The 27,529-nt window shown below is 38.1% G+C and overlaps 1 protein-coding gene across 2 annotated transcripts; it reads right to left on the bottom strand.

Annotated features, from left to right (window-relative positions):
• Nucleotides 1-23,607, bottom strand: TUBGCP5 (tubulin gamma complex component 5). 2 transcript variants are annotated; one of them, XM_066176505.1, is made up of 24 exons: nt 23,432-23,607; nt 21,219-21,272; nt 21,026-21,134; nt 18,907-19,003; nt 18,200-18,310; nt 17,512-17,591; nt 16,892-17,027; nt 15,219-15,336; nt 13,708-13,797; nt 12,923-13,016; nt 12,379-12,625; nt 12,058-12,260; nt 11,287-11,402; nt 9,707-9,975; nt 8,611-8,809; nt 7,035-7,223; nt 6,301-6,483; nt 5,954-6,038; nt 5,730-5,850; nt 4,865-5,043; nt 4,008-4,133; nt 3,353-3,441; nt 2,150-2,250; nt 1-1,030 (listed from the first exon to the last, which is right to left on the bottom strand). In XM_066176505.1, exons 1-24 carry the CDS (start codon nt 23,590-23,592, stop codon nt 984-986), a joined length of 3,204 nt encoding a protein of 1,067 aa, XP_066032602.1. In that variant the 5' UTR covers nt 23,593-23,607; the 3' UTR covers nt 1-983. The 2 variants fall into 2 exon arrangements, with proteins under 2 accessions (XP_066032602.1, XP_066032601.1); XM_066176504.1 differs by lacking the exon at nt 18,200-18,310 and having other exon boundaries at nt 23,432-23,606.
• Nucleotides 23,608-27,529: the final 3,922 nt, after the last annotated feature.

Genomic DNA, 27,529 nt, shown 5'->3' with positions numbered 1-27,529 from the left:
ATCAAATCTTTTATTTATTCCAAAAAATCATTAGGTAAATATCTATGATTGATTTTATCTTTTTTAATGCAGGTATACTCAGGTCAGAATTCCAGAGAAACTTTGATGGGGAGGAGACAGGGCAAGTCATCTCGTACAGAACATCTCGTGCATTTACTTGTCCAGAAATGTACCCTTCTGTACCACAATCTTTACAGGAGATTAGCTATTAGATGTGAAAGTTTGCTTGCAAAAGCTTTAGAAGAAGGATAAAGGTCAAGTCATATCTGACCACCTTTGAAACATCTCAACAATCCAATCATTAAAACTAGTACATTACACACTGCCATCTTAATCCTACTTAAACTGACCGAAGTTACCACTAATATTAATAAGCATTTGAACATTTAACATAAAAAATACTGGTTTTTTATGTTCTGCTATAATCCATTTTGATAAATTAATCTTGTGTTTTTTACATCAGTCTTGTAACAGTCTTCTTAAAATTTTCTTAAGACCCACTAAGCAAGAAGATGAATGCTTCTTAACCTTTTTGCAAAGGAAACAAAGGCCAAAAATTAATTCAACCAACATTCTAAACACCAAAATTTGAGTCACACCACTCCACACTGCCCTGTGACCTATTCACAGCTGAAAAATTAATGGAAAAAGTAAGCCATCAATTACTCATAATTAAATTTTAAAAAATTCCTTTTTCCAGCATGAAATATATTTAATGTATTGTCAAGTAAGATTGTTTACATGGAATGAATTTTACACTATACATGTTTTTTGATGTTGAAGCATATACACACACTGCCACAACCAACAAACTTACCTATACATTATTTACATTTTAAAATATTTTACACAGCTCCAAAACACCAGCATCATTTAGCTATACACATTTTAAAGTGGAGTGCAAAATGCTTACGGTTCTTTAACACAGGAATTTCAACATAAATCCTGCTATCAGTTCTTCCTTAATTCAGTGGAAGTAGGTGTTAACTTTGTTCCATGCCAGCCATCAGTGACAAAGCTAAAGATTCCACTGTGAAACAAACCATAAAAATGTAGTTAATATTTGCATTTGCAGCATTCTGCAAACGTTTATGGCAATATTCAATTCTGTCCTTTAACAGGAAGATGCTAGTTTACTTTTCAAATTGTAATACTTTGGGACTTCAGACAGTAAGACATTTTGTGAGTCTCTGACACCTTAGATAGTATTTCACCACATTCATCATCAGCTACCCGTTAGTTATTTCACATAATAACAACTGGTGAGAAACTGGCTCCTTTGTTTGAAATACTGTTATACAAAAAAAAAAAAAAAAAAAAAAAAAAAAGTTGTGGAGGTTTATATACAGTAAGCCTTCCTCATGGATGGTTCTGCAGAGAAGCTCTTGTAGATGTGAGTAGCAGTGATGGCAGATATCGCCTGTTTTAGGCACAGGTTTTAGGCTGGGAAAGACCTTTAAAACAATCAAGTCCAAACATTAACCCTAAGACTGCCCAGTCCACCACTAGGTCATGTCCCCTAGGCACATCCAGAGATGGTGTGGAAACCTGTGAGAACACCCATCTGTGTCCCAACTAAGCCTGATGCCCCACAATCTCACTGAGCAGTTACCTCGTAACCAAAACTGGCACTGATTAAAAATTTAAGCTCATACCAGGTTGTAAGTAGAAGCATAGACATGTCATCCTCTGCTGTTTCTATTGCCAAGGAAGTTAACTTCCAACAGATGGGCAGAGCCAAGAACCCAGTGCAGTTGCAGCAGAGGCACCATAACAATAAAATCTTATCTGCTCAAGATATATCACAGCTGTCATTCCCAATACCAACAAAAAGAATACTCTTCCATGCCCCTAGAACCTAGTTTCATTAGTTTAGAAAACTGCTTGTCACTTGCTTGGCTACACACCTTCCCCTCATCAAGTAAACAGATAAACTGAAGATAGCTATCCGAGAAAAGCTTGGCAAAATACTCTAAAAAAATACTGACTTTAACTTAGTAGGAGGTAAGTCTTGGCGTCCTTCTGTGCATAACTCACAAAATGAGATTATTTAAAATGTGCCAACAAACATTAGAACAGATTAAAACATAAACACATTCCTAAGAAACTTAGTGTAAGTGCAGATATGTGAAAAGCCCCATGTACTTACAATGTGGAAAAGAGCCTCGACAAACAGCTTTGTTGAGAACAGTTACAAGAAACATGTGACAGTTTTTAAAATCAGATTCCATCTTCTCTATGGATTCCATCCTACGAAACAGTTTAACAGAGGAATGCTTAACAGACCAGTCCCTATGTTATCTTCAAAATACGACCAAAATTTCAAAGTAAATGACAAAAGTACTCTTTAGATAGAATTCTGGCTTGAACGTGGCAGAATCGTGCTTCAGTTATGCCTGCATATGCTACTTCTAAAAAACAAAGGCAATTTTGACAGGAGCATCTGAGCACCAAAGGGGCATTAATAATTTCTTCATTATTTTAGAAATCTCTGCAGTGACTTGGAGAAGCTGTGTGATTCTACATGACATCTATCATTCCTACACAGGTTTGTAAGCAAGACAGCCTTTCCCGATCCGTACTGCTTTAGAGGTCCTTGGGGACCTACACCGCCAGTAAAACAGGGACACACCCACACTGATTTACTATCTGGCAATCTCTTGAATTCCTCTGTCAGCTAGCACTCACCTGTCAAGGGAGAAGACATAGCTCACAATAGTCCCTCCTTTCCTTTTACCCCCCTCCAAAGAAGATAGAGATGACACCAGCTATGACTTTTTCCTGCCACGTCCAAGAGCATGTAACCACACGCCCTGAGTTTCAGTCTTTATCAACTGCATTCACAAATTATTTCTGACACTCTAGATGAGAAAAACACTCCAAAAACAGCAATTTCCTAATGTCACAGGAGAGTGAGATCTAAGTTTTAGGTAGCATCTGTGCCAAAGAAAATTAGTCCTGAAAAATATGAAGTAAGCCAGCCCACACCAGCAGGCTTCAGGACCACACATCAACTTCTGAGTGCTTGACAAAGCCTTGGAGACTTGCCCAGTATCATTTATCCTTCAAGCAGCAGGTACACAAAAAAAAGTACAAATGGGGAAAGGGGGTGCTGGTCAACAAGAACTCAACAGGAATGAACAGGGAGGATGCCCAGGCAGCCAGGAGGGCAAACCCCATCCTGGGGTGCATCAAACACAGCACAGCCAGATGGAAAAAGGAGGTGACTGTCCCACTCTGTTCAGCATTGGTGCAACTTCACCTGGAGGTGCAGTTCTGGGCACAAAATCATACTCAGAGCTGCAAAATTATTTTTATTCTACCATGTAGGATTTTAGGTATGTGTACTTACTTCCAAGCCCCTAAACCAGCTTGCCAGCGGTCTGCAAACATCAGTACTAAATTTAACACTTTCATTATAGCTTCCTTCACAAAGCTCACCTAAAATAATTAAAACACAAGGAGTAAGTCAGAAGTTCTTTGTTAAGCACAATAATTTTCATTATTATGCTGCAATAAAAAGGTTTCACATGCCATTTAATCTGAGCTGTAAAAACAATCTCCTAAGTACAATGTGATTCTTCCAAAGTGAAGATGTTTGTATTTGTTCTCCAGTTAATTTCCCAGCTGACTACTTGGAGGTGGACTTTGCACAGACAGTATGTGGGATAAGATGTTACAAAGCTATCCAGGTACCTCCATTTTCTACCATACCACTATGTGTAATCTTCCTAACATTTACAAGCCTTGGTTAGTTCAAAACCTCCCACCTTCTAGAAACAAACAAGTCATGTAGTACCCAATATAAGAGATTTAATTTTATCCTCTTTCCTTGATAGAACTGAGCTGAGAACAGCAAGGGAAACTGGATCTCAGTGTGAAAAGCTACCACTTCCTCAAGAGTACCTACACATTGCTTAGTATGTATGCTGCAAAACAGCATTAGTACAAAACTACTTTCTTGTCCTGATACCTCAATACATCAAATATACTAATTTTTTACCCACCTTTTCTCTCAGTAAGCAGCGATCATGAATTGTAGATAGATATCTGTAATGAATCTTTATCAATTGATCTAAATCTTTGGCTTCTTCTACCTGATGCTGAAACTCCAAGCCTGTACTGTGGAGAATCTTAAAAAGAAGGCCAAAGTTATTAAATTCAATGCTGCACACCAGTGATTATGACTCTCTTCCAATATATTTTTAAAGAGACTGAAATTGCATGATTCATTTGCTCTTCACTCTCAAATTTTAGGATTAGCCTCCAAATTACCAATAGCAAAAATTTCAAGCTCTTTTCATAACTACACAGAAACATTCCTCACATAAATAGATATACTGCCACTACACAAGAGCACGACGACTATCCCCAGAGAGGCTGAAATGGAGCATATACAAATTTTAATAAAAGAAAAAAAGGCAATAATAGAGCAGATATGTATTGACAGGCATTGCCTTTGTATTCTAAAAGTCATGTATACACTGTGTACTGGAGATTTTTGAGAAGAATCCATCTAACTAAAATATCTGTTTTAACATTTTTATAAGTATAATAGCTCTTAAGTTACAGCTTATAGAAACCTCTTTTTACATTACTGTCCTTAAGTCATCTAGCACTGGGAGAAACAGACAAAAGAATCAGTAATACCCAAAGATCAATAACATGCATGTAGAACTTCTAAACCATTTTTAGAATTACTGATTTAAAATGGCCAAGCTGAAACTGATACACGTGCAGAAAGGACATTTTATTTACATTTTGCTTTTTGTTTTGGGGTGTTTTTTAGGTATTAAAGGTAAACGAATACTGCATCTCCAGTTACAAGCTCCTAATATTAATGGAATTGTGATATAACACAAACCCTAGTCATGATGTAGTTGTGCAGGCTGTTGACAAAATGCATAAGTTTCACTCTTAAGAGGAACATGCGATGTATTTGTTGTTTTATACTTTCTTTTTGTGGTCCAAATGCAGGAAGTGTTCCTTGTTCTAATGAAGTTCCTTCCTTAACCTGTGAGTTTTCTGCAGCAGAGACTAGTTCTAAAAAAAAAAAACCAAAACAAAAAAACAACAAGAGTGTTGCGCTTTTTGGGAAAGACTTAACCAAAAAGTCATACCTCTAAGTTTAAACAGTAAAAAACCACATACTTTTAGGAAGATAATTACTTAGCTGATGTTCAAAATATAGATGAACCCATCAACTTTCTAATTTAGTTTTCTAAGACATGAAGTCTATATCCACTTTACATGGGAGAGGAAGAGTATATACATTAACTTGGTGAAGGAAATACAAAAAAAAATCTCTTTCTATAATCCCCCAGCAGTTTAAGGTTTCATTCTCAAATAGACTACTTTTTTCATCTTGTTTTCTTAACTTGTCTGTGAGGTATTACTCATAAAAAGACTACACATAACCATTAGGGCGTGGTACACAGACTTTCTTTCAACAGCAAAGTCTGTAGAATGAAGTAACAAGTTTCCAGTATAACTAACTAGACTTGAATCAAAGAGACAAAGGGAATGCATGAATGGAGCTGTCCCTGAGGCTGGAAAGAAGTGAAAACCACACCCAGCTTAATACACATAATTTGCGACACTAACAGAGATTATTATTTTATAGAATGAATCAAAATTCTAACAAGTTTATACTACTTACTGCAGAAAGCAGAAGACTAATCATATCCTTAGACCACAAAACAGTATTTTTCTGAAGAAGTATATCTTACCATCAAATCGTAGAACATCTAGACTATACTTGGCCCACTTTATTTGCAGTAAGAGCAGAAAAACTTGATTGTAAATTTTCTGACATTCTAAGCTTATAACTATATCCACAGGCCAAGGAACCTAGGAGGAAGAGAGGATAATAAAGACAGAAAATACAAGTCACTTTAATACAACATTTTAAATCTGTTCTAGAATAAGAACTGCAGCCATTTTAACTCATTACCTTGTAACTCAATGTCAAACCATCTAAGGTGTGGACAGGGAGTTTCTTCTTTGCTGTATCAATGCTTTCAAACGATATTGACAACCTATGCAAGGAAACAAGTGATGTAATTGGTGAAAATCTGTTTTAAATGAGTAGTTTCACTAGTTTCTATTTCTCACTGCTAACCACAAACTGTCTGATTTAATCTGGAGGATTTGGGTAGGAAAGAGGACAACAGCTCAAAACTTCATTAAAACACATTATTTTAACGAGTACACAATAATTAGTATTGTGTTATGCAAGTTAAGTATATTAATACAGCTGAATGTAAATTAAACACAACTAAAGCATGTTTTGCACTTTACCTTGCACTGTCCTCTGGATAGCGTTGTCCAACTGCTTCTTGTAGGTGAACATTTAAGAAAGCAACATTCTGCCAAGTTTCTTTTTCTCTAATTTTGTCAAAAATAGTTGTATAGAAGTCATACATAGTATCTCCAGCTTCAAGTAAGAAAAAATTTCTCATTGCCTGCAAATATTCTACAAGCCTGAACAGAAGAAACATATAACATTTCCTGAGTCTCACCATACAAGTGAATGCAAAACAAAACTGCTAGAGAAACAAAAATCTTAAAAACTCTTCACAGCAAAAATTGAGTATTGAATATAAACATAACAAAGTCTCCACTGAATCCTTTGTTTAAACACGGCATTTTTCCCTGTCAGCTTTAAGAGCTCCACTAACTTCACTGGAAGCTATCCTACAGGCTAAGTAATTCTCAGAAATAGCGGAGTTTGAAAATCCTGTCCCTCTCCTTAAAATGAATATAAAATGACAACACTACTTAGAAATACTGCTTGAAACAATATCCCCACCAAACATCCATTGACGACAAATGACAGCTTTGCTGTTGATTCAAGCTAGACCAGGTTTTCACCCAAGAGTCTATAATGTCATATCCCCCTTTTCTCCTTAATGACTTTATAGCTGTTTACCAAACTGGAGTAGAAACACAACACAGAATTGCTTCTTCTAGTGATGACATACTATTGATAATAAAAAAAACAAAGTTAAGGAAAAAGAAACCTACTTTCTTACCTATAATCCTTCTTTAAAGTTTGCATCAAATTACCACAGCACTCCAAGTATTGCTTGTCTATGTGAGGATAAAGACAAGACCTCAGTGTCAGTTCAAAAGTCTGGCAGGTCACAGATTCTGAGGATCTATCCACACAGACATCTCCACCAGTAAACTTCTCATGAAAGTCACTCTGTTCCAAATACAATCTTCAAAACAAAACAAGATACTTAGGGAAGAAAGGTCATTATTCATACAAGGTATAAAACAATGTCATACCTTCAAAGATTTTAATCAAATTTGGGTCCACTGCTCTGAAATATATGGTGCAGGGGTAATAAAAGCTGATTATAGCATGTATCCAGGCTATAAAGTGATCCATCACACTGTTTGTGTACCACCAGACATAAGAGTATCACAGAGGACAGCATTCTACAATCACCTAACTGCTTAACGCATTCTTCTGAAAAACATCAAGTTCAAATATTATACAGCTTACTAAACAAACTCACGTTGATAGGAACTATGTTGTGCATACACAGCACTCACATGAGCTTCCCAGGAAAGAAAAATAAAATTAAAGAAATAAAGTACGAATTCAACCAACAACCACAAACCAAACAAAAAACACCAAATAAAATCCAACCAAACACCCCACACACGGAGAACAGGTTTGAGGCATCTTAATTATGGGGTCCCTACATATCACCTATAATATCATATGATGGGAAGAGAATGTGGTCTACATTTGATAAGTTTAACTGTTTTTACACAGAAAGCATCAAATTATTATAATACTTTGTAAAAAGCCAGTTGCCAGTTGTAACCACTCTAAGAGGAAGTCCAGCTCATAGCAGTTATTGCCTGGATAGACTGAATGAGCTCGATATTGAATTAATGTAGCAATTTTGACAACTAGAACAGTCCCAATAAACAAGGGAAACAAAGTTCTATCTATTATTTCTTTAAAACAAGTTCCTCCTTTTTTGATGTCAGTTTTAAAACATGTGAATACATAATTAGTATTTAGTAAAAACATAAATAGCTGTTCTCTTATTTGTAATCACATAATAAGATTTTCCGAGTTTATCTTTCCCGCAAATTTCCAAGAGATTTATACTCACTATTGGACTTCCCTCACTATGAAGAATTTCATAATGTAACGGGAATTTTGGGAGGCTTTTACAGTTAAATGATTTAAGTACAGCAAAACTGAAGTCACCTTCTTTGAAGAATATACTTGGTGCAAATCGAGAACACTGTGTACAAAAACCATGCAAACTTGTAAAGTTCAGATTTTACAATGGCATTCACTATTAAGCCACTTATTTGCTAAAAGCCTGCTATAATAAAGACTACTCCAATTTTCTACGCTACCAATTGTAAGTAGCACATTCTTCACTGATTTTAATTGGTTTTCTTTAACCATGCCCAAGTGGAGTGTCTATTTAGCTTCTGTCACTGATTTTTGGTGCTCGTTTTTATCCTGAATTTGCTTGTTTTCAGTGGCAGCAGCAGCAATGAAAATGTGATCTACCAAATGTCACTAGGCTGAATATTGCTCTCAGCAACACAGCAGGAAGATCATTCATTTACCTGGCAAAATTAATAGCTAGCAGTGGGTCATGGACATCATCCAGTTCCAAGTGTCTTTCTGCTATAGACTGCATCTTTATCAGGCTCTGCTTTGTGGCCTGCTGTTCTGTGATGATGTCTGGAACAGACTCCTCCCCGTGCCGCAGGCGAGACTGCACGGATTCCAAGAACAGCGTGTATAAACTCTTCCGTTCAGCATCTGAATTGGGCAACACATCGCAGAAAACATCATCTGAACTCAAGGAGCTCCACAGTCCAATGTTCACGTGCTAACTTTTAAAATACTACATTTAGACCACTATTCAGGAAACAAAATACCCTCAAATACATATTTAGAATTATAGGACTAGCCCAATGCCTAACCTCAGGCATATGTTCAAATGCACGGCAGAATGGATATCTGAAATATGAAATATTTTTGGGATTATTAAAGAACTTCCTACTCCAGGTGCAAAGGCAATTAGTTTTTAACACCTGACAATCTTTCAGTGTTTACTGAAGTGTCTCCAAAATAATTCAACTATCTCTACTTTTAAACATGAAGAAGCAGACAAATGAAAAAAATTATTTTGTTTCCTTAAAAAAAAAAAGCAAAAAAAACCCGCAAACCCAATATTAGTTACAATGTTGTATTATGTTTTACAATCACTCAAAATAAATATCCTAGATATCCAAACACCTTTGATCTACTTATGAGCAAGCTTTAAAAAAAAAAAAGTTCCACATGCAATCTCAGATTACTCAACCACTGAGTAATGGAAAACAATTATTTATAAAAAAACACCAGTTCTACTATTAGAACATACAAGCTGGTTTTGTCTCATAACAAAAAAAATTATTTTGTAAGCACACGAAAAGAAGTTTGAGAAACATTTAAAGCAATAGAACAACATGGAACTCTCAACTTCATTCACTTTGCTCTTTTCACTTGTTTGCATTGGAAGAGTGTTTTCCATCCGACCTGAAGTTACCAAACACAATTTTGGCATTCAAGAGAGTGTTATATGATTCTAAAGCAAGGGGAAGCCCATTACCAAAAATACAGCCATACTGTTAGACAGCCTAAGGCACAATGGTGTACAAACTGACATCTCACCTCTTGATGCAGCCTGCTGTGGAGAGCCGTCTGTGCACTGAAGGTTCTTCAACAGCTGCATGGATTTCCCAGCCATGATAATTTGCTTTAGCACAGGTTTCAGAAAAGAAACCATTGTGTGCTGTCTGCTTGAAGGGGCCTGATCACTGCCAGAACTGGCACTGGCATTATCACTCATCTTCTCCTCATTCTCTGTCTTTTCTGACACACTGTATAATGTGTAGGTAGCATACCAAAAATCTCTGTGATTAACTGGAACGTTTTTGTTTCTGCAAAGAAATAAAAAGCTCTTGAGTATTTTCCTTTCCAAAGGGAAACTCCATTACTAGAGGACATGTACCCTCCTTGTTCTATGCTTGGCCTTTCTCTTAGAACAGTCATGAAGCATTTTCAAAACGGTATAAAATTAGCTCATCCCTATTTGCAAACTATCTAGACACTCTGAGAAGAATGAGCAATTAGCTCATGGGAGATAAAACAACTGTACAACCAAATAAACCCCAAGAGCAGGTCAAATAGAGCAATTATAAATAAATTTGCCCAGGATGCTAACTACTCACAGCGGCATGCATCTATAGTCTCAAAATGATGAGTGACTGACTTGCAGACTTATTTAAAACCTCAAACTGAAGTAACTACTACTAGAAAAGCTGAAAAATTCTAGAGTAGGTGAAACTCAATTTCTAGTTCACTTCGGATATTTTCTTGTTGTTTACATCAGGTACACATTTGTTCTCTGAAGTCAGATGGAAAAACCTAAATTAGATAATTAAAATTAGGTAATTAAAATGAAGGATAAATCTAAGTTGAGATCAGCCCTGTTGGTAGCACTGAAAACACAATTATAGAACCAGAAAAAGAGGACATAATAAGGATGCTAAGGATCTCTGCTACTAAGCAATTATAACAGTAGTACTACAAGAGCTGTTGTTTTACTCCATGCTCATCTCAACACATGTTAACAGACACAGGTTCAATTAAGTTTGGCAGATAGGGAAAAATGAATTTGTAATTACAAGCCAGAACTTTAATTTCTATATTCACTTTCCACTCCCAAGCTGTTGAAAAAAAGGACTAACAAAATGCAGCATAGCAACAGAACAAAAATTAACAGCTCAAGTAATGTTTAGGGTATGCACACGTAATTCAAGACACCATATTAACTTTACTACAAGTCAGAAGCAGTGAGTACTTTAATTCCAAATAGCATTTGATTCATAACAACTTAAGATTAGAAGAATTTTAAAGTAAATTTTGCAAAGGTCTTGGGTTTGAAAAATGGTTAATTCCTTTTTAAAAAAGTCAGTACACTCAGACTCAGCCTGCTCATTATTTAATATAGATGAAAAAAAAACCAAAATAATTGATTTCTACTCTAGAACAACATGTGGTCAAGATACATATTCATGTAATTTCTCTAATGAGAAGTCTGAGACAAGTTACAGAAATGTGATTAAGAAATTATTTCTTAAGCAAAATAACAAATGTGAAAATCTACTTTTACTGTTACTCTTTACCCTAGGTTCTACAACAGGTTTGCCTACACAGCATTACATGTGTCTAGTATCAAGCACCCCTACCTCTGAATAATAAATTCCTTTGCAGGATCAAACAAATTCCCATGGACTATCCACTCATCCACTGTCTGTAAATATGGCCTCACAGTTTCGACCCAGAGAGAGAACAAAAGGGATACCTGAATTTAAAGGAAAAAAGAAAAAAAAAAAAAACTGGCTGAATGCTTTAATATCAAGCATTGAAAGCATTATGGTGAAGTCTAATCTCTTAATTGTGCAATCTGTTTGTAATATATACACAACACTTAAGGATTTTAAAGAAAAAAGGTAAACTAAAAATTACAGCTTTTTTTTTTTTTTTTTAATGGAAGCCTGTATTCCCCTTGCTACTATTGTCATCACAGACCCAAAGAGCACTTTTTCACCCTAACATCTCTGAAACAGCAAGGGATAAACACCGTAGTTTCGTAACATCAGGATCAGGAAAACAAAAGGATATAATGACATCAACTATATTTTCAATAATATAATCAAGTTTCTGTAAAAATCCAAACCCCGACATTTCAGCACCAACTGAATTATGCAATTGTAGAAATAGGAGGGAAAGCTATTCCAAAGTTCCCTCTTTCAAAACAGCTTCCTGGCCTATGATTTTCCCCAGTCCTTCCCCTCGGTCCTCAAAAAACACTGCTCTTGATCCTCTCATAAATACGTTTCCATCCAGGATGAGTGAACTCATGTCAAAAAATAATAATACATTAGTTTCTAAATATAGTAACTAATTTAGTTAGTTCTAGTGTGCTGTTCTATTAAGGAAGGAATTATTTCCCCTACCGTTTGCTCAGATGCCTCTCCAACACTGTCATATTCAAGAATAGCTTTGTAGAGGGTATTAAGGAGATGAGATGCTCGTACAACATTTCTGGTGTCAGGTGGCACTTCTGCTACTCCTGTGCTGAATACCTTGTGAAGTACCTTCAGCTGTGCCAGTCTGGGAGACAACTTATCTATTACTATTGAAAGTGTGACTGTTTTATCTGGAAATAAAAAAAAAACCACCCAAGATGCATAAAATAACATCCAAGGGAAAAGCAAATTTTGTCAGTGTTCATTATTTCTGTGGCCCCCTCATGAAAAACTTCCCTTGCAATGTACCTTTGTTGATTATGCATTTTTCAATTTCAGTAAGCTCTTCTTTAAAGCTAATGAAATATTTATACAAAGCCCACATAAAAGCTTGGTAGGTTCTGAATGGGGCTTCAGTGGTCTTCTTTGGAGTGGAAACTGTTCCATGCATTATGTTTTCTGGGCAGTGTCCCATCACTTCATCAATAAACTTCTGTAGTCGAAACACAACTTGACCATATGCTGCTATCTGCTCCAATACAGATCTCAGGCAATTCTAAATAAAAAAAAGAGAAACCTTTCAGAATCATCTAACAAAAACTGTATTTCATAAAGCCTAAAAATTGAACTGCAATAGTATTTTTATGAATTAAAATACTATAAAATTCTGCAAATGCTATTGCTTCATCACATTCTCAGATACAGGAACAGTTTTATTGAGCCAGATCCTCTTATTTACATAAAACACAATTGTAGAAAAACTGCAGAAATTTCCACAAGCAGCTTAATTTCCTATTCCCACAAATTACATCTTTCTAATGACATATTCCTCTGAGATTCAGAAACAACTTACATGGGTTAAATGAGTTACAATAATATCATTCCGCACAGTCACTTTTCCATCATTCAGCTGAAATATAAAAAGCTTTTTCACTCCTGAAAGTAGCCTTGAAAAGAAACAAAAAGAGTAGTAATTTCCCTCTTAATGGACTTATAATTATGTATAATTAATAAAAAACTAGCTCTCCCTTGCCTAAAAGTTTATTTTCTTTGGTTACAGGAGACTACAGATCAAGTACAATGCTATTGGTACCGTAAGTTGTTGCCAGAACAAGAACAATTAAACACTGGCATGAAGTAAATATTTCCTAAAGTTTCTTTACAGTTGAGATAATTTCCAGCTATAGGATGAATCAGCCTGCTTTCTAAAAATGGACACTATTTTATAAATCTATGGGGACAAGATAAGAACAAACTGGTTCTTTTTAACTTAGACTTGAAAAATCAATGCAAAAAGAACTAGTAAGCTACCTTCTTCTTTGTGAATCACAGAATGGAAGGGACCTTAAAGATCATCTAATTCCAGCCTGCAGACCATGAAGTGAACCCCCCCTCTTACCAGACCAGGTTGCTCAGAGCTCCACCCAACCTGCCAGGGATGGGGCATCCACAACTTCTCTGGGCAACCTGTTCCAGTGCCTCAAATGTGAATGGTTATCACACATATGCAGCATCTTTACTGTAAGAAACAGTGTAAATTAAAAGCTCAGTAATAATTCCTTCTTTGGACATCTTTCTCTCATTTCCTTGAGAGAAATACTAAAAGTTAAAGTGCAAGCTTTGTGATGCTGCACTTACCAAAGAGTTTCTCGTATAACCTGAGTTTCTGTGACCAGTGTCCTCTCTTCTGGCACGTACAATGGATCACTGGTGTACAAATGGTGGTCCCTTAAGAAAAAAAGGAAATGAAAACAATTTAATGGCTGAAATAACAGCTGAATCACCTGAGAGTAAGAATGAAGCAATAATCTTCAGGTTCAGCTTTGCTCTGCTCACATCTGAGCAGATTCAATGCACACAGGGACATATTAAGTGTATTTTAAAAAGCGCAGTTTATTTTCATATTGTTAAGCAGGATACTGTGGAAAACACCCAAATATCATCTCATCTTACACAACAAGACATGAAATTAAGTAGCAAACGCCTGAAGTACTGAATTTCCACTATTTTAGGGGTGGGAGGGGGAGGAAGGTTGTGGGCTTGGGTTTGTTTTTTTTTTAACTACTCATTTCTATTCAGTGCTGTGAAAACTTACCATTACTTTCTAGAAAAAAATACTAAGCTAAAAAGTAAGATACCAATTTCTCTAACTCATATGAAAAGATTCTCTCTTTAGCTAAAAAGTTTACTTAAGAAGTGGAACTTTCATAGCCACCTATGAATTTTCTGTTACGATCCCGTCTTACGCAATTCTTTGTAAAACCTTCCTCAGTACATTTTCATATTTTAGCGAAGTATAGAATGATTATTTACATTTTTAGTATTTTTTTACTCATTAATATCATCAGTGGCAAAAGTTATGCAATCACATTCAAAATCAAAAAGTCCAAATTAAGTAACACTAGACAGGTATCACACAGACATGTAAAACATACATCTCCTAACAACACTGCAGCAGAAGCAGCGTTGCTTTATTCATGTTTCCCACTTTCTAATATTCATTGCAAACTGTGGTTCAAAATTGTATAGACAACCACCTTATACTAAAATAACTCCTTGATGATGAAATTCATAAAATTAAGAAAACGAAGGGCAAATCTAATGAACTTCATTACTGATACATCAAAATTTGGGACAGGAAAGAATCAGACTCCCTTTTATTTTTAATTCTCATTTTCTTTCTAAGGCCAGGGCAGATTATGGCAATATACTGTTTCAAGTTCCTTCCCCACACAAAATTTATATTTAAGTCTGTAAGGGAAGGCACCAAAAACATTTTAAAAATTTAAACATTAGGGGACTCCTCACTTCCAGGACCACTTATAGCCTATCTGTATTAGATTCTCAGAGACCTTCATAAGGGTGAAGCCAAACAAAATTCATCAGTAAGATTCATGTCTTTGAAAATGAAAAAGACCTCTCTCTGACATGAGAAACTTAATAAAAATTAAATAAAAGAGTAAGACTCTATTAATAGAAAAAGCAGCTCATTTGTTCACCTTATTCATTTGTACCCCTTTAATTCTGTTCTTAAGTGAATAGTAATAGCTATAGTAACTTTATGCTTCAACAGTAAAGAGGCTTAAAAAAAGTCAATACTTAGCATTGTATGCCAGGAAGGAATAAGTAAGTGATAATTGTTTTCTCACCAGACTGCAGCCAGGTTGGAATGCAAGTGCAGACTATGTGAAAAGCGAGGAGCCCTTCCTGTCCAGTACTGAGGAACCACGTGCTGCTCCAGCCAGCTGCGGGCATCAGGCTCACCGACTGTGGAAACACATGACAGGCAGCAAGGTGTTTTTATTTATGCAGGAAATGCTTACAAAACACAGGAAGAAGTTATTAATAAGCCTACTCACTCAGCTACAGAATCACAGATCTTTTCAAATGAATTACCATTTACTACCACTTACACTTCACTGCACTGGGAATTTACCACTACTGTGCACAAATTTAATTTACAGAGAAATGTCACATTTCCCAAATGCTGCAGAAGTCCTAAAAAATAAGCTCTGCTCAGCACTGGTGAGGCCTCACCTGGGTACTGCAAGCTGTTTTGGGTGCCACAATAAAAGAAACTGCTATTAGACAGTGTCAAAGGAGGGCTCTAAAGACAGTGACAGCCCCAGAGGGGAAGCCGTATGAGGAGCAGCTGTGGTCAGTTGGTCTGTTCAGCCTGGAGAAGAGAAGAGTGAGGGGAGACCTCACCATGGTCCACAGTTTCCTCAAGAGAGGAAGCGCAGGAACAGACTCTGTTCTCTCTGGTGACCAGTGACAGGGTCTGAGGTGATGGCCTGAAGCTGTGTCAGAGGGTGTTTGGGTTGCATATTAAGAAGTGGTTCTTTTCCTAGAGTGTGGTTGGACACTGGAACAGGGTCCCCAGAGAAGTGGTCACAGCACAAGCCTGACACAGAGTTCAAGGAAAGTTTGGACAACACCCTTAAGCACATGGTGTGACTTTTGGGGATGATCCTGTGCAGGACCAGGAGCTGGACTCTGATGATCCTTGAGGGTCCTGTCCAGCTCAGGATATATGACTCTATGAGCTGGAAGATTTACACGGTTTCCAATTTTTTCTCAAAACCTGTGCTTCTGCCTCAGGAAATTCTCAAATGCTATATAGAAAAACAGGCTGTCTTAAAAAATAAACTGCCAAATGTCATCAACTTTATCACTACATTCCTTTTTGTTATACATTGAGTATGTTACCTCAAAGTTTTTTCTAATATGTGATTGTCAACAGAACTTTACCCAGTCCCAGTTAGATGGCTACTGCTTATATAACATATACCATGCAGTTGTCATGTGCCAGGTATACTGTACCCCACAATATTTTACAAAAAAGTATACAGCTACATTTAATACTCCCTGAAGCTATTCAGGGAAAAGCTATTAATGTTTTAATGAAATAAACCTTTTTTATCAGAAACATTTCATACCTTCAAGCAAGCCAACTTTTTTCTGTTGGAAAATAAATTTTGTTTCAGCCTTCTGATACTTAGCAACAAAAATTTACATTATATCCATACAACTATGTGCTGCATTTACTGTAAATTTTCATTTCTATATTGGAATAAGCATGTAAATTTCCACAGGAATGAACAGAATTCTTCTCCGTTAGCAGTAACAGAAACCAGATCAAACTTTCCATATTGTTTCTTTACTGTAAAAAAAAAACCTCATCAGTAATGAACAATAACATACATCTTATACTACAATTATAGATCTGTAACACAATACCTCACTAAAGAATAATAAGAAAAGCTGCATTACCTTGCTAAATTTTAGTATGTCTACCAGAAGAATTACAGCTTATTCTAACCTTTCCAGGAAGCATTAGGTACTGTCTTCTTATTTGGGTCTTGGTCTTCTAAAGGTGTCCTGTCTACTTGAATACCCGAGTCCTCCCTGCTCAAGGGCTGAGTGTCCTCTTCCTCGTCACTTTCTCCAGACCAATCCTATGAAATGCAACAAACCCCAGGACACTTCAGTACAACACAGCAGACAGATCTATACTCAGCTCCTATTCAAGCCAAACATTAACTATTCTTTTTTACACTATAAAGTAAATTCAGGACACTAGGACTGACATAACTGTCTAACAGAGAATGATTTCAATTATACGCAACATTAATAACCAGCAAATGAGAGATCTGGAAAAGATCATAGAACTGCAGAAAGTTCTCATTAGGTGGAAGCAGGGGACAGCAGAAGCAGGCAGTTTAATTGCAGGACTAAGTCAAAACATTGTGAAAAACAGAAGTATTTGTATTACTGTTATTCTGCTTGGATCTGTGTTATTTCACGGTATTGTGCAAAGCACTGGGGAATCCTGCAAGAATCAACATGCAGAGCATACAAACTAGGACAACTCAATCAGGTCTCTAACACACCTCAAACCAGTTTATACAGTTGGGGTTTTTCCCTTAAGAAATTACTTACTGGTGTATCTATGCCTGGGCCAAAGTAAAATTCTTCTCCTTCCATCAAATACTTTGCCCAATCAAATTCTTCTTCTTTTTCTAAGAGAAATATAAACATAAAAATAGTAAGTATCACATAACTGGGACTTTCTTTTCCTCTAAAGACACTTCCAAAGTTAAAATTATCTTGACACTCTATAGCTAAAACAAAAGACATTCCCTTCCACTTAAGGTTACACCACTGTTCCATTAACAAGGTTATGCACTTCCAACATGACATTAAATGTGATGTATCAACCATGTATATCCCTTATTAATTCTCAACTTTATTGCTTATACACTCAAACTATGCAACACAGTGTGCCACCAGCACATTTAACTGTATTATGTTACACTACCCTACACTTCAATCCTGGAAAAACATGCAAGAATGCAACACGCTAATTATTTTGAGTATAGTCACATTAGTATAGTCATCAATTATTGTGATCATAGTCACATTATTAAAAGTCCCATTTAGCTCAATGGAAACATTCTAAAGGTATAATTTAAATATGTACAAGGATCCCAGACTGTAAACAACATAAACCAAGAACTGTCTTACTCTCCAAACAAGACACCACATATCCATGATGTGATGTGTGATACCTTCAAAGTAACAATCACACTTACAACATATGATATCTTAAACATGAAGCTTACTCAACTGTAATTAGTGTTGTTTGAGATAACTTCTTCATATTCACATTCCTGGAATGGGCTGAAAGTGCATTCAAAACACCGCCGAGGGAATGTGCAGAGATCATTCAAAAAGGAATCTTAAGATGCAAGATTTTCTTTAGGTTAGTCTGAAATATTCTTCTTTCAGTCTATGATACAACACTGTAAACAAATGGGGGATGGTATCCACTCAAACTTAAGCAAAAGCCTCATTTTCAGGCACTGAGTGAAAAAGTCCTACTTTGGAAAGCAGGCAGCTGGGATCTCCCTCTGGAAACCTTCAAATGTATCTCCCTTTCCTTGATTATGTAGGAAATCTAGGAATTTACATCACCAAAATTTTTTCAAGAGATCTAATACTGAGGTGCAAGACAGACTCAGGATAGAAATCCACTGTCTGTCTTTGAGCGTGTAAGCACTGCTGAACAGGTGGAGAACGTTTGTTTGGATAGTAGTACAAGTCAAAGAGAGTTCCCAAGGTACTTCAGTGGCTGGAAAACTTAAATAAGTGATGCAACATAAACAGGGGTAGGAAAGACTTGCAAGCTATTTTAAACGTATAAATTATAAAGACAACCAATAAAGCAATGTGAAGCGAAGGAGATAATAAAATGGAAAGGAAAAATGTCCTTCTTATCAGACTGCGTTGTGGATTATATCTTTCATTAGCCACACAAACATCTTGTAAACTTACCCACTTCTTTGACTCTTGGTTTTTCCACATAGGTGGTGTTGGATGGCGAATCAGACAAACACAACAGAAGAGACAGTATGGAATAGTGTGTATCTGTCTTTAAAACACATTAGAAGAAAAGCAGGTCTGTAAGTGGTCTACAAGATTTTGCTCAGTAACAAGTCAGCTTATCATCTGCAGGAATGCTTCCCATTAGTTCTCATTCCCCAGTCCTAAATTACAAAACTAACATCTGCAACACGATATTGAATGTTATCCATTTTCTTCTGCCCATTAATTAGCCAGTCAGTATACAAATCCTTCAAAAGCAGCCACAGCACATGCTGCCTCTTACTGAGCTGATAATCAGAAAATATGAAAAAGATGCAAGTACTGTGAAAGTAAGAATTCACCTCAGAACAAGGGATAATGGATAGCCACACAAAGGTGGACGAACTGGAAGGACACAGGTAACGGCCTGCAGGCAACTGTGGAGACCCTAGTGCCCTTAAAGGAATTTCCAACTGCCTCAGGAAACCAAGTCTTAGCTTCCCTTTTCAGATGGCAAATTATTTCAAAGAGAGGCTAACATGAAGTTAGCTAAAATCACTACATATTAATATCATGTTTTCAGATCTGAAAATCTACACAAATCATTAAGGATGAATCTTCAATATTGCAGTTGTGAAACAAGAGGCCTTCAATCAGGTAAGAATACTGTGCCAACACTGGCATGGTCCAGAGGTCTGTATTTTGTCTATTCCCTAAAATCTGTTTACCAATGTACAACCATTTCTGACTATAAAAAGGTTTTTCTTTGGCCTCATTGTGACATTACAAAGATCTTCAGCCAACCATTTCACACTGAGACACATGGAGATTCTGCTGTCTAAAACTTTATACACTTTCATGCGTTCATAAACACACAAAGCTCTTTTGGAATGAGTTCCACTTGCATTTTAGAAAAAATAATTCAAAGTTCTGATAAAGAAGCATGATACTCACCTACTATACAAGGATTATAATGTGTTCCTACTGAACATTACTGATTTTGTCAAAGAAAACCAGTAGGTCGTTGACAGAATCACATGTGTGAGCAGGTGTCCCACTTACCAGTCATAAAAACCATTGAACACTTAATCTTGCCAGTTACGTGTCACTCCTAAAAACTAAGTGACATTTAACTTCACAAATAGGAGATTAATCTACCTCCACCCACACCCCAGCTGCATTTTTAAAAAGGAAAGGAAATTTAAAAATTCTCAGATACTTGCAACATTTAGGTATTAAGTGCTTTCTTGGGTGTTTGGTTTGGTCAGTTTTCATTTCATTCAAATCTCAAAACAAGCACTACTAAAGGTACATTTTCAAAAATCGGGAGTCGACGGGATAGTAACTGAATACGTATAAGCTATTAAGGGCTCCTGGGCTTTCCCCACAAATTAAAAGGAACCTGGAACATGCATAGAAATATAAATGTCAGTTCAATGAGAAAATCAGACTGCAACTCAGAACACACAGCTCTATAAAAGAACACCATTCTATGGAGCACCACCTCTAAAACCAGAAGCTTAAATCTCTCAACAGCAGGAACTTTCTTAGATCCAATTCGTTATTACACTGCCACACTGGAAAGGAAACTCAGTGAGACAATTTTTGCCATATTCATCCACTTCCACATTCTAAACTGATTTGATACAAAGTGTTATCAAGGGTGAAACACACCCACAGTCTCAGTATGGAAGCTACAGAAAAGGAGCACTCCAGCTGGAAGCCCTAAAACTAAAACACACCCAGGTGGATCACTTAAGGTAAAAAAAAATTGGCAAAGAATAAGAAATGCTCAGTTCATTGTTGTTTTAGAACAGACAGGAATCTAGATTCCAGCCACAGCATTTGTACAATGCTAACCCTAAAACACCTGCTCTGCAATGAGATCGTGTACTTTAAGTCATGAAACTCCATGTGGGGAAACCCTGAGAAGACAATAAATGCATTTTCATTTCTGGAAACCCATGACCTGAACAGCAGCTCCAAAGCCCACTACTAAGTCACCTGAAATTTTCAACTGAAGCTCCCATTGTCAGTGCAAATGCAAGGGGGATGGAGAAAAAGAACAAGGAAATTGCAACATACATACCTTTGTTTCTTCAGTACTTGGGAGTGGCAAGTTCAAAAATTTTTCTGTTAGTCTTTTCCAGCTTGCAGCTTTTCCAAGGTCAGAATGAATTACCAATTTTTCATGTATTCTAGTAACACAAATAGTATTAAGAAGGCTTTTAAAATACATATATATAACCAATGCATTCTTAATATATAGACATAAAACTTACCCTTCTATTGTTCTCTCTACTTTATGACTGTTCACATCAAGAAAACGGTGAAATCTGTGTAAGAAATCTGCATTAGAATATGTTTAAAAGGAAGCTGAAATAAGGAAGAAAATAAAGCTAATTTACATATATGAAGACAACATTACTAGCTTGATAATGCACACTTAATTCAGAAACAGCATTATGCATCAACAAAACTCAAACTTCAATCTTGGCATCTCTTAGCTCAAGAAGGGTTAAACATAATTGGCCTGGAAGATAAAAAAATTGAATGCAGGTTACATCTAACCAGCACTCTAAGCTGAATGGAAAATTACTACTGTACCAGCAAACTAAGCAATTAAAGTATGCTGTCTGCTAAGTCAAGTAGAGCAAGGAGATCAAGAACTGTGTTGTCAAAGGCATTGGTGTCAAATGCACAGAATTATCTGGGACCTGCATTACAGGCACAGGCAAAACAAACACCCACATGGGAAGGCCTGTACACCCAAAAGAGGCTCCTTTTTATAAAGGATAAGGGAGAGTGTCTAAGAGAAAAGACAGCTTGGACAAAAATAAAGACAGATACACCAACAAAGGTTGGTGTGTGTATATATGTACAAAAGGGGGACAAAACAAGAACTGGTGAAAGTCACAACGGACATTGGAGACTAAATGAGGCTATGAATAGGTTCTTCAGACACAGAGATTAAAAAACAGGGGATAAAATGTGACAACACCGAGCACAAGGTCAAGACACTCTATATGCCCTCAAAACCAAATCAATGTTTCCAGCAACAGGTGACAGGGGCAAAATTCCCACAACCACAGACAGAAATGAAAACTGCTGAACCCCAGTCATTAGCAACAGTTAAGCTAAATAGACTGAAAGCCAAAAGACAACATGAAATCACCTCAATGCCAAAGTAATGAACTAGAAAGTGAAACTGTAAGGCAGTTAGCAAGGATTTTTAGTAAGTAGCACTGCAGGATGAAGATAGTCCCATGTTAAAGAAAAGACTTTTTAACTACAGACACGTTAGTCTGATTTCAACTGTGTATAAGGATTTGGAATAAGAGCAACACAAAATATAGCACTGACTAAGTAGGTGGCGTTTAGGTTTAAGAAAATATCTAATTTATTACAGCACAATAGCTTACATGGGAAATCATGAATTCAAAATGGTGGTTAAGTATAAGAACTGAAAGATTTAGAATATCACACTGAAAAGACAAGTAAAAAATCAAACCAAGAATCTGTCCTGAAGAGAAAAATTAAGGGAAGTTATTAGTGAAAATTCTTCAGTCTGTTACTCAAAGCCATAATTAATGTCTAACATACATTAAAAAAAAAAAATCATTTTTTACTGGCAAGTTGGGAACATCATGAATAGATGAGGACTAGAATGCTGCATGGAAATAAATAGATGGATCCGAGAACTACAGCACAGAAACATCATCAAATCTAAAATACAAATCACAAGCTCCACAAACTTGAAACTAAGGAGAGTTATGCTACTGCTCCCCCAAAAATGCATTTAATCAGCATGAAAAATGTAAAGTAGCATTGATTTTATATGGATTATCTACTAGCTGCATACGATTTCAAAGAGGCAGCAGTTAGTGACAGTACGGGTAATTGACAATACATCATGTATGAGTTTCACAGCTTTCACAGAATATTCTGAGTTGGAAGAGACCCACAAGGATCATCGAGTCCAACTGAAGCTGGCAGAACGGACTGGAACAATTACTACGATAACTGAAAACTGCGTGTGAAACTTGACTAAGGGCGTTTTAGGCGGCAGTATAAAGGGCTGCTATGTCTTACAAATTAATAAAGACCACGCTTCTGACAAGCCCAAATAACACCAAACACGATCTCTCCCTGCAGACTGATAACCTCTCACACAAGCAGCACAGCACTCCTAGCCAGAAGGTTTATCTCAATTTGGCAGAGTCTTCCTCACTTGCTCTTTACAGACAATCATAATGTATCTCCCTCCAACAAAGTTTTGGGCGGCTAAATGAACACGCTGAAAGGCACCTTTCAACAGAGCAGGAGAAAACCCCTGTAAGATCGAGAGTCAACCGTGACGGATTAGCAGCCACCGATCCTGCGGCAGAGACTCGTACCCGGCCGCCGGCGCTTCCCCAGGCACGGCGCACGGCGGGCCGCGGCCCCGTCCCACACCCCCGCGGCAGCCACCGGGACCCTCCATGCTCCCGCTGACCTGAAGTTGGACCAGGCGAAATTAAGCGCCGCCTGGAAGCGCTCTCCGCCCAGCTCCTCCTCGGGCAGGCCGGTCACGCGGCGCACCAGGGCGCGGACGGCGCGGTCCTGCTCCTGCTCGAAGCGGCCGCGGGGCCCGGGCGAGGCCGGCGGCGCCGCCATGGCCGGCGGCGGGCGGGGGGACACGGGGGGGACAGCGCCGCCCGCCCCTCCTCTCGCGAGGCTTCCCTGCGCCGCGCATGCGCCGCGCGGCCGCGCTGTCAGCGGCGGGGGGCGGGCGCTCGGCACCGCCCGGCGTGAGGGAGCGGGCGGGAAAGGGGGGAGCCGGCGGGTCCTTGCCGGGAGAGGCGCTGCCCATCCAGCGCCGCTGCTTCAGCGTCCCGCTGTCACGGAAATGGCACCTGTCTTCCGAAACACCCCTGTAATCATCCGGGATCAGTAACTGGCAATTACTGATTGATTACAGAAATTAGTAAGGTTGGAAGAGCCTTCTGAGATCCGTCCTCGCATAGACCGTGGCACTAAGTTCCACGTCCAGCCTTTCCTTAAACGCCTCCAGGGCGGTGACTCCACCACCTCCGTGAGCGGCCCATTTCAATATCTAATCACCCTTTCTGTGAAGAAATTCCTCCTTATGTCCAACCTAAACTTCCCCTGGTGTAGATTAAGACTATACTGTCTATAGGATGATTAGTCGTCCAAATAAGAAGCCGTGTGTTCCTCCCTGACTGACTCCCGGATTTCGCACAGCTGGAGAAACCGCTGCTGGTGGATGTTCTGTGCACAGATCCTGAGCAGGGATATCAGGAGTGCAGTGAGAAACCACTTTGTCCCTGCTCCATGTCAAACCTTTGCTGATCAGCTTAAAATGCTTTTGTCTGTTCATGTGGTTTTATAGGATTGCAAGGATAACAGCCTGTCTGTGAAATTCCTTCTGGAAAGAAACTAGCCAAATTGGTGGGAAATGGTATTGTTGTTCAATTCCTGTAGCAATCCCGGCATTGCTGCAGTTGTTCTTCACTGTTGGGCTTTGTCCCTCTTGATCTAATCAACGATACTTGGGTTGTAATCCACCTCGCCAAAATTTTTTATTCCTCCTCCTTATTAAGAAATATATTGGCACAATGAAAGGAGTAGCCAGTAGTGGATCAGGAGGAGTGGTAGGAAGAAGGCCTTAGAAATGCCCTAATAAAGTCAAAATACATTTCATGTACCAACATAATGTGAAGAATCATGTAAAAATGTAGTGGCTAAGATGAAATAACTTTGAAATTCTTATAAGTTAGGGCATATTAAGAAACGCTAATATATTTTTATCTCGGTAGGCTACATCCTACCTTAGGGTTGAAATGCAGAACTGCAAGAAAGTGGCCTGAGAGTACTTGCAGGCAGAATGGTCACATGAACATGAGCTCAGAGGATCTCTGGCCCAGGGTCTTTCTTATTAAGTCTTAACGTAATGAACATTCAAAGGAAAAGTCCCTGAAACTTCACTGGTGTTCCTCAATCTCCTCTTGACTTTGCCTGTGTTTTCCACATTAGATTAGCAGCAGTCTTTTCTTTTTATCCTTTAGGTGATGTAGCCAAACATCAGCCATAATTTGTTGTCCTATATGTTAACTAACAGTCTGCACAGTCAGTAGACACTCCAATGGTTGGTCCAGTAGTAATCAATAATTTGAATACTGTGATTGGCTCTTCAACAAAATTTTTCTATACTAAGACTTGAAGTGTTCTTTATACAACTTAACTTCTTATCACTTAGCTCCTATGTATTTAAGCATACCTGTGCTACCCCTGCAATCACTATTCAGAGGGGAAGTTCCAGGCTTTGCAGCACAACAAGAGTATGTGTGTGTCACCTGTGCCCTGTGTGGTGAGAGGATTGTGGCAGCCACCTATTTCAGCACCCCATCACAAAGGAAATAGTGATATTTTATAGCAGCTGCCTTGTCACAAGCTGAGTATCGTGAAACATGGACTTTATTGACAGCAATGTCTGAAAGGTTTCCTGCTTCCCAACTGTCTTGTACAAGTCCATTTCCCCTCTCACTACACCCTCAGCTGTGCTGTCTGTGCAGCAGCATGGTAAAATGAAACAGGGAATAAGTTAAGAATAGTCTTGTTTCTGTTTTGCTAGGAGTTTTAACTCTGATCCATTCCTTTGGAGGTGTCAAGAAGTGAGGGAAGAAGCACACTCCCAGGCAGTGGAAAGCCTGCAGGCAATGAAAGCACACCCTTTGTGACTGGTGAATCAGAAATCTGTTGCTGGTTTTCAAAACAGGATACCAGGGCTGGGGCAAATGTATAACATCTGCGCTGCCTCAGTCATAAAAGGCTTTAATGCTACAAATCTTCTCCTTTTTTCCCTCATGACAAGCCTCATTTCTATTTTTGTTTTACCAATTTACAGTAGCAAGGTTTGGTATTTGATTTCAGCTGGGGGAGGGAGCACTGGGAAGGGAGAAGGCATGATGACCTGCTCTAGAATCAAATTTAAACTAGGTTTTTAAGAAAGGTTTAATACTAGGAAGCTTAATAGTTTACTTTGCTGTTCCTTTATTTTCATGTGGTAACTGTCTCTTCCCACCCAACAGTCCTTCCACATCACACTGCTATGAGTTAGAAGTATTTCAAGTAAAATCTTCCCTTCTCATAGGATTAGATTATATTTGGGACATGTGTCTCTTTTTGTAATGTCACATTGCAATGTCACCTGTGCCTAGTGACATGTTGGAGGAGGAATTACAATGCAAACCTTTTGGTGAGTTGTGTCCTTTAGAGAAATTGCTCTGAGCAGGCAACCTCTCCTCTGCTTTTCAATCCCAAGTGATGAGCCTATTTGCTAAGCAGCATTCTAAGGTAGGTGAAGGAATGCATGAGCTGAAACACATCAGGCTGCAGGAGATCGTTCAACAAGCCAGCCACAGGAATTCATGCTTCATGCATCACTGTTCCCATTTCTGTAACCAACAAAGCTTTGGGTGAGTTCCACAGAACAGATGGACAGTATATTTAAAACTCTATGTTTGAAGAAGTACTTAAGATTTTAAGGATGGGGGTTGTAGTTTTTCAGTAGATCTGTAGAAACAGTCATTTATTAATTAGCTGTGGAGGGAGGGCTACCAAACACTGTTGTGGCTTCACTCCAACACCACCTTTAGGATATATGAGACTGATGTGCTGAGCTGCACATCATGGTCATGCAAAAACGGTCACACATTTATGGTCATGCAAAAATCAATCCAAGTGACTGAATACCAGAGGAGGCTGTAGCTCGTCGTTTACATTCAAACTCGCACAAAATTGCCTCTGAAAAGCAACAGGAAAATGGTGTACGTGATCTTTATCCTTAACAGGAAGGAGGGCATCTGATAACTTTCTACTACAGTATCTTTGAAATGCACTCTAGCTTCTTAATTCTTCATCTGATGGAGTTTCACAACTGAATGTAGGACAGATTTTAAAAGATGCTGACACTAATGTTGTCTGCACTTTATGGTGGTTTGCACTTCCTGTTAGTTGGATGTGTGTTTAAATAGACATTTCAGGGCCTCGGTTCAGAGTATTATTAATTGCAAATCCAAAACATTTTTGTGCGAGACTGATAAAGATTTGGTATAAGGTTCAGCTCAGGTTTACGTGACCCATCTCATCAGGGCAGTAGGTGTAGCTGTAAAATCTTGTGTTTGGTATCATGGAAGACCCAGTCACAGGACATAGAAATCCTGTTGTATCCCAACTATCACTATCTCCCCCTGAACAGCAAATTGTTCTTATTATTGAAATCTCTGCCAGAGTTCAAGAAGCGACTGGACAATGCCCTCAGATACATGATTTGCTTCCTGGGGCTGTCCTGTGCAGGGCCAACAGTTGGATTTTGATGATTCTTATGGGTGCCTTCCAACTCAAGATATTCTATGGTCTCTAGTGTTACTAAATAGTTACACTTCAAATGTCAGGCTGTAGCTTAGTGAAACTGGATCTTCACCTCTTTGCTGAAATGATGATGCTTTACTCTGACTTTTTAATTGGATATAGTACATTTTCCTTCAGTAAAATTGTTGCAAAAGGAGAGTGGAGTTGCCCTGGTCCCAGG

The sequence above is a fragment of the Chamaea fasciata genome, unplaced genomic scaffold (assembly GCF_029207755.1).
Source record: "Chamaea fasciata isolate MVZ Bird 193981 ecotype frontalis unplaced genomic scaffold, bChaFas1.0.hap1 SCAF_2, whole genome shotgun sequence".
Classification (NCBI taxonomy): Eukaryota; Metazoa; Chordata; class Aves; order Passeriformes; family Sylviidae; genus Chamaea; species Chamaea fasciata.
Note: the sequence above shows the minus strand (reverse complement) of the source record. Positions and strands in the feature narration are given on the sequence as shown.

Coding starts and splice junctions, on each gene's coding strand:
- TUBGCP5 (XM_066176505.1), bottom strand. CDS start 23,592: ATGGCGGCGCCGCCGGCCTCGCCCGGGCCCCGCGGCCGCTTCGAGCAG. Junction 8,810..9,706: donor ACAGCAGGCTGCATCAAGAG/GTGAGATGTCAG, acceptor TGCCCAATTCAG/ATGCTGAACGGAAGAGTTTA. Junction 5,851..5,953: donor GTTTGACATTGAGTTACAAG/GTAATGAGTTAA, acceptor TCTTCCTCCTAG/GTTCCTTGGCCTGTGGATAT.